At 36.7% G+C, this 12,987-nt stretch overlaps 2 protein-coding genes across 3 annotated transcripts in view; one reads left to right on the plus strand and one right to left on the minus strand.

Annotated features, from left to right (window-relative positions):
* LOC107008063 (cullin-3A) overlaps positions 1-3,403 on the plus strand; it is a 5,967-nt gene extending 2,564 nt beyond the window's left edge. The window contains exon 2 of the mRNA XM_015206966.1: positions 1,097-3,403. Coding sequence (XP_015062452.1) covers positions 1,097-3,137 — 2,041 coding nt within the window. The 3' untranslated portion in view covers positions 3,138-3,403. The remainder of the gene's footprint in view (positions 1-1,096) is intronic.
* A 1,083-nt stretch (positions 3,404-4,486) lies between these two features.
* LOC107006197 (haloacid dehalogenase-like hydrolase domain-containing protein 3) lies at positions 4,487-12,987 on the minus strand. 2 transcript variants are annotated; one of them, XM_015204868.2, is made up of 10 exons: positions 12,802-12,987; positions 12,388-12,501; positions 6,969-7,051; positions 6,239-6,322; positions 6,064-6,139; positions 5,892-5,964; positions 5,554-5,627; positions 5,221-5,314; positions 4,872-4,967; positions 4,487-4,765 (listed from the first exon to the last, which is right to left on the minus strand). In XM_015204868.2, the coding sequence occupies exons 1-9, from the start codon at positions 12,914-12,916 to the stop codon at positions 4,904-4,906; spliced, it is 777 nt and encodes a 258-aa protein (XP_015060354.1). In that variant the 5' UTR covers positions 12,917-12,987; the 3' UTR covers positions 4,487-4,765; positions 4,872-4,903. The 2 variants fall into 2 exon arrangements, with proteins under 2 accessions (XP_015060354.1, XP_015060320.1); XM_015204834.2 differs by having other exon boundaries at positions 12,388-12,507; positions 12,802-12,985.

Below are 12,987 nucleotides of genomic sequence, written 5' to 3' on the forward strand. Positions count from 1 at the left end.
CCCCCCCCCCCCACACACACGGACACACAGTGAAATTCATGTCAAAACACAATTCATCAGCTTCCAAATACTCTTTTTCAACTTCAACCTAATATGACCAAACTGGCTATGTCAATAAATCCAGGCATCTAATTTACAGCCCACCAGGCCATCACGCCTCTAGGCCCCAATGAGAATATATCTCATGTTTTAATGTGGCTTATATAGTGTAGGAGAAGTAATACATAAGAAATGTTTGAACAACAAAAATAATACATAAAAGATGATAGATGAGCATTAAGGTCCATAGGTTACATCTTTTGAGGCTCTCTCTCAAAAAGCTATACGATTTTAGAATTCAAAATCAGGCAGAAATCCAACGGTTAGGAGTCATTTGGTGTGAGGTATAAGACATAAAAATTCCGGGGATAAAATGCAGGACTATTTTATCCTGCGTTTGGTTGGAGGCGATCCTGGGATTATTTAGTCCACCATTTATACCTTAGTGACGGGATAAGTTATCCCATATACATAATGGAATAACTTATCCCAGGATAACTTACCCCTGGATAACTTGTCCCAACCAAATGACCCCTTAGAGTATTAATAAATTGTCAGCGGCCAAGGATTGCATTGGCTCAAGTTCAGTGACTCATAATTCCATTGTTTTTCGTTCTTTTCTTCCTGCAACTTGAATAGATAATTGAAGTGGAAAGGCTGTTTGGTTATGGACTGTTCTAATTTGTACTGAGGTAAAGAAAGACAAAGATCTTTATTGGTTCTGTTCATGGAGAAATCATCAGGCTAGCAGAGAATGTGCCGCTTCATTCTTTCTTCTCAACCGAGGCTATTAGATGTCTTAGGGTGATCCAGACTTTCCTAAAGCCTAAATTTTAATCCTTATCATGTCCTGAGCATGATAAGACTCTTTTGCGTAGTCTAACTGTTGCCATTTTATTGATATATAAAGACACCTTTATAGTCTTAATGATCTGTTGCTTTGTGGTTGTCCTGCTCCTTCTCTTCACTTCCGTTTCCAAAACTCTTTAGTTATTTTTTTTTTTTTGCATGCTTGAATAGACTATTTTTGATATTGGTATATCTTCTGTCAATGCAGAAATGCTTATAATATGGTATTACACAAATTTGGTGAGAAGCTGTATTCTGGACTCGTATTTACAATTACTTTCCACCTACAACATATCTCTAAATCCATAGAGTGCGCTCAAGGTGATTTATTCTTGGAAGAGCTGAATAGGCAATGGGCAGATCATAATAAGGCATTGCAAATGATAAGGGACATTCTGATGTACATGGACAGGACCTTTGTTCCGAGTACCCATAAAACCCCTGTTCATGAGCTTGGGCTGAATCTTTGGCGTGATAACATAGTACGTTCGAGTAATATTCAGATGAGACTTCTGAGTACGCTTCTTGAACTTATACTCAAAGAAAGGGATGGTGAAGTAATTAACCGGGGACTGATGAGAAATATAATTAAAATGTTTATGGATTTAGGACCATCTGTATACCAGGAAGACTTTGAAAAACCTTTCCTTGAAATATCAGCTGATTTTTACAGAGCCGAGTCTCAGAAGTTCATTGAATGTTGCGACTGTGGAGATTACCTCAAGAAAGCCGAAAAGCGTTTAACCGAAGAAATTGAGAGGGTGTCACACTACTTGGATCCGAAGACTGAAGCGAAGATCACTAATGTGGTGGAGAAAGAGATGATTGAGAACCATATGCCTAGGCTTGTCCATATGGAAAACTCAGGTTTGGTGAATATGCTTCTTGATGATAAATATGAGGATTTGAGAAGAATGTACAACTTATTCCGTAGAGTTACTAATGGCCTTGCAACAATAAGAGATGTAATGACTTCTCACATCAGAGAGATAGGTAAACAGCTCGTTACCGATCCTGAGAAGCTGAAAGATCCTGTCGAATTTGTTCAGTGTCTCTTGAATGAGAAGGATAAATATGATAACATAATAGTCTTGGCATTCAACAATGACAAGACTTTCCAGAATGCCTTAAACTCATCTTTTGAGTTCTTCATTAACCTCAATCCGCGTTCTCCTGAGTTTATTTCATTATTTGTGGATGAAAAATTGCGGAAAGGCCTTAAAGGTGTCAGTGAGGAAGATGTTGAAGTTATTCTCGACAAGGTGATGATGCTCTTCCGTTACTTGCAAGAAAAAGATGTATTTGAGAAATACTATAAACAGCACTTGGCAAAGCGACTGCTCTCAGGAAAAACAGTTTCTGATGATGCAGAGAGAAGTCTGATTGTTAAGTTGAAGACAGAATGTGGTTATCAGTTCACTTCCAAATTAGAGGGCATGTTCACTGACATGAAAACCTCCCAGGACACAATGCAAGGATTCCATACAGCATATGGTGCCGAATTGGGAGATGGCCCCTCATTGGTTGTCCAAGTTCTCACGACGGGATCGTGGCCTACTCAACCTGGTGTCACCTGCAATTTGCCAGCTGAATTATCAGCTCTATGTGAGAAGTTCCGGTCATATTACCTTGGGACCCACACTGGTCGAAGGTTATCCTGGCAAACTAACATGGGCACTGCTGATTTAAAAGCGACATTTGGGAAGGGCCAGAAGCACGAGCTTAATGTCTCTACTTACCAAATGTGTGTACTCATGCTCTTCAACAATGCTGATCGGCTAATGTACAAGGAGATTGAACAGGCCACGGAGATACCTTCCTCTGATTTGAAAAGGTGCTTGCAGTCCCTGGCATGTGTTAAGGGAAAGAATGTTCTCCGGAAAGAACCGATGAGTAAGGATATCGGGGAGGATGATGCCTTTTTCGTCAATGATAAGTTTACAAGCAAATTTTACAAGGTCAAGATAGGAACTGTAGTTGCACAGAAGGAATCCGAGCCTGAAAAGCAGGAGACACGTCAGAGGGTGGAAGAGGACAGAAAGCCCCAGATTGAAGCTGCTATAGTGAGGATCATGAAATCCAGAAAGGTATTAGATCACAACAACATCATTGCTGAAGTTACAAAGCAATTGCAATCTCGTTTCTTGGCAAATCCAGGGGAGATCAAGAAACGGATTGAGTCACTTATTGAGAGAGATTTCTTGGAAAGGGATAATGCAGATAGACGACTGTATCGCTACCTTGCATAAGAAATCCTTCACCTGGACTTGTCTTTAGGAACTTTGAGCAAAGTCATAATTAGCGACTTTCTTAAGCTTATTGGTAGAGTCGATTTAATTAATACTGGAATATTCTCTACCCCTAATATTTCTGTATCAGTAATAGAGCTTCAGTGGATGCAGTTGTTTCTGCAAATTACATGCATTTGCTCTATATGAGAAAGATAAATATCATATTACTTTGCTAAAACATTTAATGGAATGAGTTATAACCTGTCATGGTTAGCTTCAGTTGACATGTTAGCTGCAGGGCCCCTTGTTATGAAGGCTTCCTTCACTTGTCATTTGAAATTTCTAAGAATTATTAATATTTTCAATCTATCAGGTCATTTAAAAGATAATTAGAATAACAATTCTGTCAAGCCGCTTGGTCCAGGCTGATGGTGTTTTGTGACAGCTTGTTTGGGTCCAGCAGCTGTATAAGGCTTGATTGAAAGAATTAGAAGGTGTTTCGACATGATTTGATTGGAACATTTAGAAGCATAGCTTGCTTGAAGTTGGAAGTTGCGTTTAGATATGAAAATAAAGTTGGAAGTTTTATGTGTAAAATCTTGAAGAACTCTGAAAATATTTTTTAAAATTCAAAATTTATAGTTGAAGTTTGCAGTTCAAATAATGAGCTCTAATTGACATGATCATATGCTTTTGAAATAAGTTTCCATTGTGACTTGCTTGTTCAGTTGTACTTTCTATTTCAAAGTTAAGATGTATAGATAAGCCACAAAGTGGGAAAAATGTCAGCTAGAAGGGCCTAAAAGTGTGATGTAAGATAGGCTACAAAGGAAAGAGAAATTTCAGCTTCTCCAATTAGCTTACATGCTAGTTGCTTCAACAAGTTTTGTAAATCACACTAAGCAACAAATACTCAAAGTTGTAAAGAGGGAGGTACAACCAAAATAGGTCGACGCTACTGGGAGGATGAATATTAGGGTGAATTTTCAGATTGCTTACTGAGTCAACAATAAGATACCTAGCGTAATATACAAGTAAAGTGTAGGAAGGGTAATGTGTACGCACACATCCTTGCCTCTATGCTCTTAAGGTAGAGATGGGGCTTCCAACAGACCCTCGGGTCATATTTAGGAAGGGTAGTGTGTATGCACATCCTTGACTCTATGCTGTGAAAGTGGGGTTTCAAACAGACCCTCAGGTCAAGTTTAGGAAGGGTAGTGTGAATGCACACATCCTTGACTACGCTGTGAAGGTAGAGATGGGGTTTCCAACAGGCCCTCGGGTCAAGTAAAGCATACTAACAAATATTGAAACGAAATACAGTAGTAAAGAAGCCATGCTAAAACCGAAGTAAGAGAGAACAATAGCAACAAACGGTAACCAAAGCAATTTTGCATCAAGATTGCTTACTGAATCATTCCCTAAGATAAGACACAACTTCGGATGCTCATACATGTTTCACTTATTGCCATGGTCTAATAACAGTACAACTATGCAAGACTACAAGCATGAAGCTATTAAAAGCCCCTATATCCAAACTCTATAATTTAGAAGAATTGAAACAGATGATTAATCGATAACGTAATGATCACCCCAAAACAACAGCTTCCCTCTAAAAGTAATACTTGATTGTAGACGAGTTGTATCTGCAGTTATAGAAACAATAGTGAGATATTAGCATCTTTTATTCAAATGAGATGCTGTTTTACATAGAAATGAAAAAGGAAAAGGAACAAAAGCTCTTTTGCTTACCCTCCAAATGTCAGAGGCAATATGAAAAAAAGCTAGGGCTCTGTTAGAATGCGGTTCTGTATATCTGCAAATGACTTCACATCTACACCCCACAGCCTGAAAGGCACATTTTTGTGAACGAAAATTTCATAACCATAAGACATATTGACATCCTTTGTATGGTTGGTAAAAAGTAAGAGAAGACTTAAAGTTGTCTTACTGATAAATTGGATATTCAAGAGTTAAAAATATTAAACTGAACACAGTTTTTATAGAGCAACTACAACATTAGCACTATCTTTTTGTTGCACTAGACATCAGCTAAGGGAGTTATCGAAATTTAAATATAGAAAGACTTTCAGAAGCTCACCAGCAGTCAATTCCAGCAGCATTTGCTCCCCCTTTATCAGCCTTTTCATCATCACCGACATGGACAGTTTTCATTGCTTCCACACTGATCTGATCTACAATATTGTAGAACATGGTAAGCAGAACTTCTTGTATCCAGTTTCAGGCTTATTTGACAAATGTATTAGTATCAATTTATAATTTTAATAAGCTTCGCTCAGGGTCATAACATAACTTGAAAGAGTTGTTAAAGAAGTCAGATTAAAATATTAAACAAAAAAAGAACAATGCTAAAGTAGAGATACCTTTTATCACCGTGTTAATGACAGATGTACCAAGTATTTGTACCACATACCTAAAGCAGCTCTGAATATCTTTGTATCTGGTTTTTCATGTCCAACCTCTGAAGATATGATGACAGCATCAAATCTGTGGATAGAAAGCACACAAAAGTAAATAAAGCATCTTCAAAGTTTCAAGCAGGTATTGCCCCTGCCATTTCATGCAGATAAGAATACATACAACTATTTCCAACTGTTTCAAGGCTCAAAGACCATTTAGTTTGCTATGTAATAAGGTACTGACATTCAAAACCAAGGAATATAATTGACAACCGTCAACCGACATAAAGTGGTTAAGCTCCAACTGTTCTTTAATAACGGGGAAAAAATATAAGAAAGGATTGATGCTTACAGATCCAACACGTTCAGATCTTTCAAAATCTTCCTCAACCGGGTGTCAAAGTTGGATACAACGGCCAGTTTGACTGTCCCAAGGTTCAGTAATTCAGAAACAAAAGTATGGCAAGAGAAGCTCATTACACAAATCTTATGTCAGAAGTTAAGTAATGCAGATACTTGATTACCTCCTGAACGTTTCAGAATCAGTATTGTGTCATAGGCTCCAGCTGGAAGATGCCATGCCTCGCCACTTGCATAGTGCTGATTAAAGCAAACACTTCAGGTAAAGCAGTCATTTCTAACTTCAAATTTCTATAAAATGTTTTAGACTTCATCAAGTTACTACTAGCAAAAAATGACCTGGTATACTTCTTCAAAGTAGGTATTGTCACTACAGCCAGTTGCTTCAGAAACTACAAGCTTCCAGAAAGGCCGTCCATCATCCTGCGAATTGTACATAATCTTCAGTTGATTAATAATGTCAGAGGAACAGTAAACATTATAATGGAAATATGAATTTTAACCAGCAATTCAATTTTAGGACATTTTAAAATAATTCAGTGACTGGACAAATGGAGGTGCACCGACTGCAATTTTTTTGCTTCATAAAGAAAACCAACATCCTATTCATACAGATATGCAGAATACACCGTCAGTACGTTTCAAAAAGGACAATCAGTATTCCAAGAGTTTATTCATCTTTGTATCCAAAACTAACTCAGGATATCAGCATCATTTTCTCATTGCTGTATCATGTTTAAAGTGCTCTGTCCATAACAAAGGCCAGGAAAGGTCAAATTACCTCATTTCAAACTATCAATCTCTTTAGCTAGTCATTTCTACAATGCTACATGTAAGAACTAAGTCATCACAAGCTAAAATGGCTTGCTAATATTTGCATGGGAAACCGAGAAAAAGCGAAGAGGGGTAAGACCAAGTGAGGAAACATATAAAAGGAGAATATAAGCAAAAGTTCTAATAATCAAATAAAGAAATACTTAATGACATCAGACATGTTGGATTTTCCCCATCAAAGGAGAGTGATTTTTCACATGTGACAAATGAGCATGAACTCCAGTGAAGTTGCAACCTGATAACGAAGATTTTCTGGCCAGGGAGCAGAAAAAGCTCTTTTGAAACCTTGCTTTATTTCGGCTGGAGAAGTTGTCAGCCCTAAAATTAGAAAAGTACTTTTAGCAATCTTTCTGAAAAAACATAGAGATATTAATGTGTTCTCTCGACTTTTTCTGCACTGGATAAAAATGCTTGCTTGAAGAGAAGGCTAAGGAAAAACACATTTAGGCTCACTACAATGTTCCAAGGGAAACTATTCTGAAGTTGGTTCACATAATTGCTATTGTTTTCTACTGCACAATTAAGGATTTCATGTAGATACAAGTCGAATACTAGTACCACATGTCTGATCATTTAGCTTATAGTTGACTTATGGCTAAATAACAAGGCCATCTTCAGCTAAATATTGATCTGATATAAAGGAAGACACGGTCAGAAAGTCTGCCTCTTCTGAAGCAGCATAGAAAGAAGACTTATTCTTACAGCAGAAAGTTTATGGTCCCCAAAGAAAAATACTTCTATTCTGTTGCTTCAACCCCTTTTACCGGAAAATAGCTCTTTGTAACTAACTGTACCTTGTACCTTTTATTTCAACCCCTGGAATACCTTTATTTTTCTTTAAGACCCATTTGCAACTAACAATTATCTTTTCTGATGGTGGCTTCACAAAAAGACCAAGTTCTATTTTGTGGAGAGACTTGATTTCTTCATTCCTTGCAATCAGCCTTTTGGTCGAATCCACATTCCACACTCAAAATTGCTTCAGAGTGCTTTGATGGTTCTCCGATTTCTTCAGTTTCTTGCGCAACTTAAAAAACAATGCAAATAATCTCCACAGCTTCCTGGTTTTTGGATTGTCTTCTTGGTTTATGCGTGACTATGGAATATAGAAGTTGTGACTTCTGGTGTTTAACTTTTGGCTCAACTTCAGGTTTTTCAACTGTATTTTGTTCCACAATTGATAAGCTTGGCTCACAAGGAATGTTGATCTCAACCTTCACCTGTTCCTATGTAGACTTCCTTTATCTGTATTACAAAAACTAGAAGACTCTCTTTTGGGAAAGGATGGGGACACCATCAAAGGTTACATCTCTCAAATTATAAATTTTAGTGACATGGGATCAGGACACCATAGTATGTATCCTTTCTCTAAAATGCATACCCTAGGAAAATGCACTTTTTAGCCCTGGCCTCCAAGTTTCAATCATTTACAAGCACGTGTGCTTAGCAACCAGATATTTTAAAACCAGAATAATCAACAGGAGCACCTAACCAAAGTTCAAAGGTGTAGATGGAGCACGATTGACAATACAACGTCTTGTAGATATAGCCTCTACCCAAAAAGGCATTTGTCAACCCAACTTCTAAAATTATGCAATGAGTTCTTTCTAAAAAAAATTTGTTGATCCTTTCTGCAACACCATTTTGTTGAGGGTCATCCTCAAATTGTGGTGTCGGGCAATTCCTTCATTCTCGCAAAACTTGTTAAACTCAAAATCACAAAATTCCAAGTCATTATTTGTTCTAAACCGCTTACGTCGTTTTCCTTCAATCAAAACTTTCCATCGTTTGATAGTTAGAAAAACATCACTTCTATTTTTAATAAAATAAATCCAAATTTTCCTTGAATAATCATTAGGTTAACTTACACTTGACACCACCTTTCAATGGGGTTAGAGGAGGACCACTAAAATTTGATGTAATCCAAAGTACCTTTTGTTCTATGACTTGCTGGAGATTCGAAATTGACTCTATTCTGCTTCTCAAGCACATAGCGTTCACAGAACTCAATAATGTTGGTACTTCGTCTACACAAATATCTCTTTTGCTTAGGATGGAAACATTTATTCCACTCGTTTTCCCCAATCCCCCAGTTTTTTGCAAGCTCATCTTAATTGGTAAGATATGACTTAAATTTAGCCATGTTCAAAATACTTGTGTGATCGCCAAGTATTGTTGGAGTAAAGTGTTGTTGAAGTGCGTAACCATCTCATCTAACAGCTTGGTAGAGACTAGAGAGAGCACACTTTTATTATTGTGTATATTCTTTATTTTAAAACGAATCTTTTATATTATTAGTTAGTCCTTCGATTTTTATGAATTTGAAAAGATCAAGTATCTGAGCAAGACTATTAAGGATTAAAGGGTGGACACCGAAAGACCACGATGACAAGTTAGTTCCCATCTCTTCATCATGGAGAAAATCCAATCATTCAAAGGAAGAATTGAGAAAGAGGCTCGAACAAGCCTTGTCAAGTTCCAGTAAAATACATCTAGTTAATTGGCAGTCTTGTCAAACCAGCAAGAAGGAAGGAGACGCTGGAATTAAGAATCTGAAGATCCAGAAGCAGAAGCAGAGTTTAATGATGAAGTGGATATGGAAATTCTACTCAGACCAGACATCATGGAAGAAGGTAATCAGGGAAAAATATGGTTTGGATGGAAGATGGACTACCAAAGTGAAAATAGTCCTCATGGAGTTAGTCTATGACATCCATAAGGAACTTGTGGCCCAAATTGCTAACAAAAACCATGTTCAGCATTGGTAATGGAAGGAAAGTAGATCTGGAATAATAAATGGATTGAACAAGGGCCCCTAAACAACTCTATCCAGACATATACTCCCTCAATCAACAACATAACTCAACAATTGAAATGGTTTGGGGTGAACAGGGGTGGAATTTGAGTTTTAGAAGAGCTTTGAATGATTGAGAAATTGATAGACTAGCAATCTGTTTCAGAAATTTAGAACAATTCAGAGGTACATCAATCCATTTATTATTCCAGATCTACTTTCGAATGTAAAACTTCTGTCAACTATGTGGGTATTACTTCCAGACTCAAGTGCAACTGAGCATGAGTTACAACAACAAACCTTTTTTCAATCTAAAGCCATTGTCTAGAATTACTTTAGTAAGCTTATTCAGAAAGGGTTAAGGTTCCTCATTCAAGATCCATATTCTCAAATTTAACCTTCATGATTCATTGAATGTGCCTAGTTGCCATTTCAATTTATTGTCTGTACCACAAGTTGAGTAAACAACTTTCTAATATATTATTCTTCACCACTTCTCATTGTCTCATGCAGGGCCCTTCAATCAAGAGCCCAATGCTCCCTTGTGAAAGTCAAAATGGTCTCAAAATCTTGAAGAATAGGCTCCCGGTTTATTCATATACTGCAGATTCTTGCTTTAAGTCTAGCTCTAGTTTACATTCCCTAAAGGATGACAAATCCAGTTTGCCATGTATTTCTATTTCTGTTGTTCAAAGCAACTTATGACATGTACGCTTAGGGCATATGCCTTAATCAAATATGCAGAATATCAACGGAATTCATGTTTCTGTTTGTTCAAAAAAAATTGTTCCTTGTTCTGTTTTATTTGTCGATTAACAAAGCAATTCAAACTTCTTTTTCCTACTAGTCATATTTCATCTCAACAAATTTTTTTATTTAATCCACATTGATACTTGGGGGGGCCTTGTAAAACCCCCTACTTATGATGATTATAAGTATTTTTACAACAATATTGGATGATTTTAGTAGGGGGGCTTGGACTTTTTTATTAATCACTAAAAGTAATGAATTCTCTATTCTCAAATTGTTCCTTGCAATGATCGAAAGACAATTCAATAAGAAAGTTAGGGTCATTAGATCTGATAACGCTTGGGAATTGGGTTCAAGTTTGGGTTCAAGTTTAGAAACCACTATTTGTCGTCTTCACAAGGCATCATTCATCAAACTTCTTGTGTTGCCACACCATAATAAAATGGTGTGGTTGAGAGGAAACATAGGCATCTTGCGTATTCTTTTGGGTAAAAAGGATATAAGTTACTTAGTTTACATTCTCAAAAATACTTTGTTTCAAGAAATATTGTTTTTTATGAATAAATATATCCTTCTTCAACTGTTCAACCTAGTGTTTCCATTTTTCCTCATCTAATTCACTAATTAAACTTCGTTTTAATCCTCTCCTCCTCCTATTTCTTCATTTCCTCCCGATCCACCTTCTTCGATACCTCCTACATCCACTCTTCCTTGGCAATCTTTGTTTTTCATCCCTCCTATCAATCTGGTTATCTCTCCTTCACAATCTTCGGTTTCTATCCCTTCTATCAATCCTGTCGCCTTGAGAAAATCTACCAGATCTACCCAGACCCTGCATACTTAGAAGATTACATTTGCAATATTGTCTATTCTTCTAATGTGTCCAAACACTTGTTTTTCTTCTCCTATTTCTGTAACACGATTTCCTTTTACTGCTTTGTCCACGTCGAATCATAATATATCAAAACTCTTTCACAAATCAAAGAACCTACTAGTTTTTCCCAGGGGATTTTAACCCCAAAACCTAGCTCATGGGGAGAGGATTTCCCAAGACGATATAAGGAGATTAAGGACCTTTTATCCCGCCGATGTGGGATACCAACCCCCCCCCCCCTACGCGCGCACACACCCAAGAGTGGACATCTGGTGGACAATATAGACAAGGGGGCCAACATTGGAAATAATTAATTGGGTGGGTCTGGATCTGATACCATAAAGATATAGCACCTTAATCTAATTCAACCCCAAAATAGCAAGACCATATAAGGAGATCAAGGACTTTTACGTTTTAACCCACTGTTATGGGACACCAATAATAAAAGTGTTTCTCTCTAATAGCTTAAACTTTTAGATGAGATGGTCACATATTTCAACAAGTGTCTTGGTTGCAAAACTTTACAACTTTGAGCCAAAGAGTAAAAGTTTGTTCTTTCATTCTTTTTTCTTTACTTAGGGAGCCATAACTTTCCACTATTAGTATAGGTATTCTTTCTTCCTTTGAATCATCCCACAAATTGTTAGAAAGTCTCCTTGAGTATTTTTTGTAATAGAGAGCTAAGTATATTAAAAAGTTAATAATCGATAATACTTTTTGTGAACCTCTTCTTTGCAGTGGCTTTGTAAGGTTATTCTCTTGGGTTACTTAGAGTATCTACTCCAATTTTATACCCCCTCATGTGTACCAGTTTGTATGGTAAATTCCTCCTCTACATTTCTGGATCAAGTCATATTGACCAATCCACGTCAAATTTGTGTGTCCTTTATTTTCTTAACTTACTGTTATTATCATTACAACTTTGCTTGGCTAAATTCTGCACTACACCACTACACCAGTTCCAATCCTAACAGAACGTATAGTTCGGCATTTCAGTTAACAACGATGATACATGTTGGAGAGAGCTATATCTACAATCATCAATAAGGTGAAGCTCTACACTATAGACCAGCTAAACTTGCATCTCTCTCTCTCACACACACACACACAAAAAAAAATAACTCAACTTCTGTCTCACCTCAAGAAGTGGATTCGAAAAGGGATTTAAAAAAAAAAAGATTTCTACTTTGATATTTGGAAAGTGAAATATTAATATTAAGAAAGGAACCAACAAACCATATTTCTTGCCAATCCCAGCATAAGTCTCTTCAACTGGTTTTGACAATTGCAAAAGTGTATTTGCTGCATCCAACAACAATCCATCATATGCTCTCCTCCCCATTTCTTTCCCTGCCCCTAAACAAGAAATCAACATCATTACATTACTAATAACATAAAATCTAAGATTTTAAGTCCCCACTTTCACAATATACATCTTCACAACATTTTCAACTATATATATATATATATGTATAATTCAAGATAAAAATTAGTGGGTATGTGCCAAGATTACATCTTTATAATATTTTTCACACTGTATGTATATAATTCAACATAAAAATTAGTGGGTATGTGCCAAGATTACATTTTTATAATATTTTCACTATAAAAGCATAAAAGAAAAAAGAAAAAGAAGCCCTTAAAACAAACCAGTGGAAATCTTGATAGAGGAAGAAGAGGAAGAACATCGAATTGTGTATGACCCAGAAAATTTTGTTCTGAATTTGAAAGGATTCAGAGCTCTGAGAAGAGTACCGGCTTCCATTGTTCCTCTCCTTCTGCTGATGGAAACTACTCTTAAAAGTTCCAAGTTTTGCTAAATTGAGGGATTATTTG

This window comes from Solanum pennellii, chromosome 1, assembly GCF_001406875.1.
Source record: "Solanum pennellii chromosome 1, SPENNV200".
NCBI lineage: Eukaryota > Viridiplantae > Streptophyta > Magnoliopsida > Solanales > Solanaceae > Solanum > Solanum pennellii.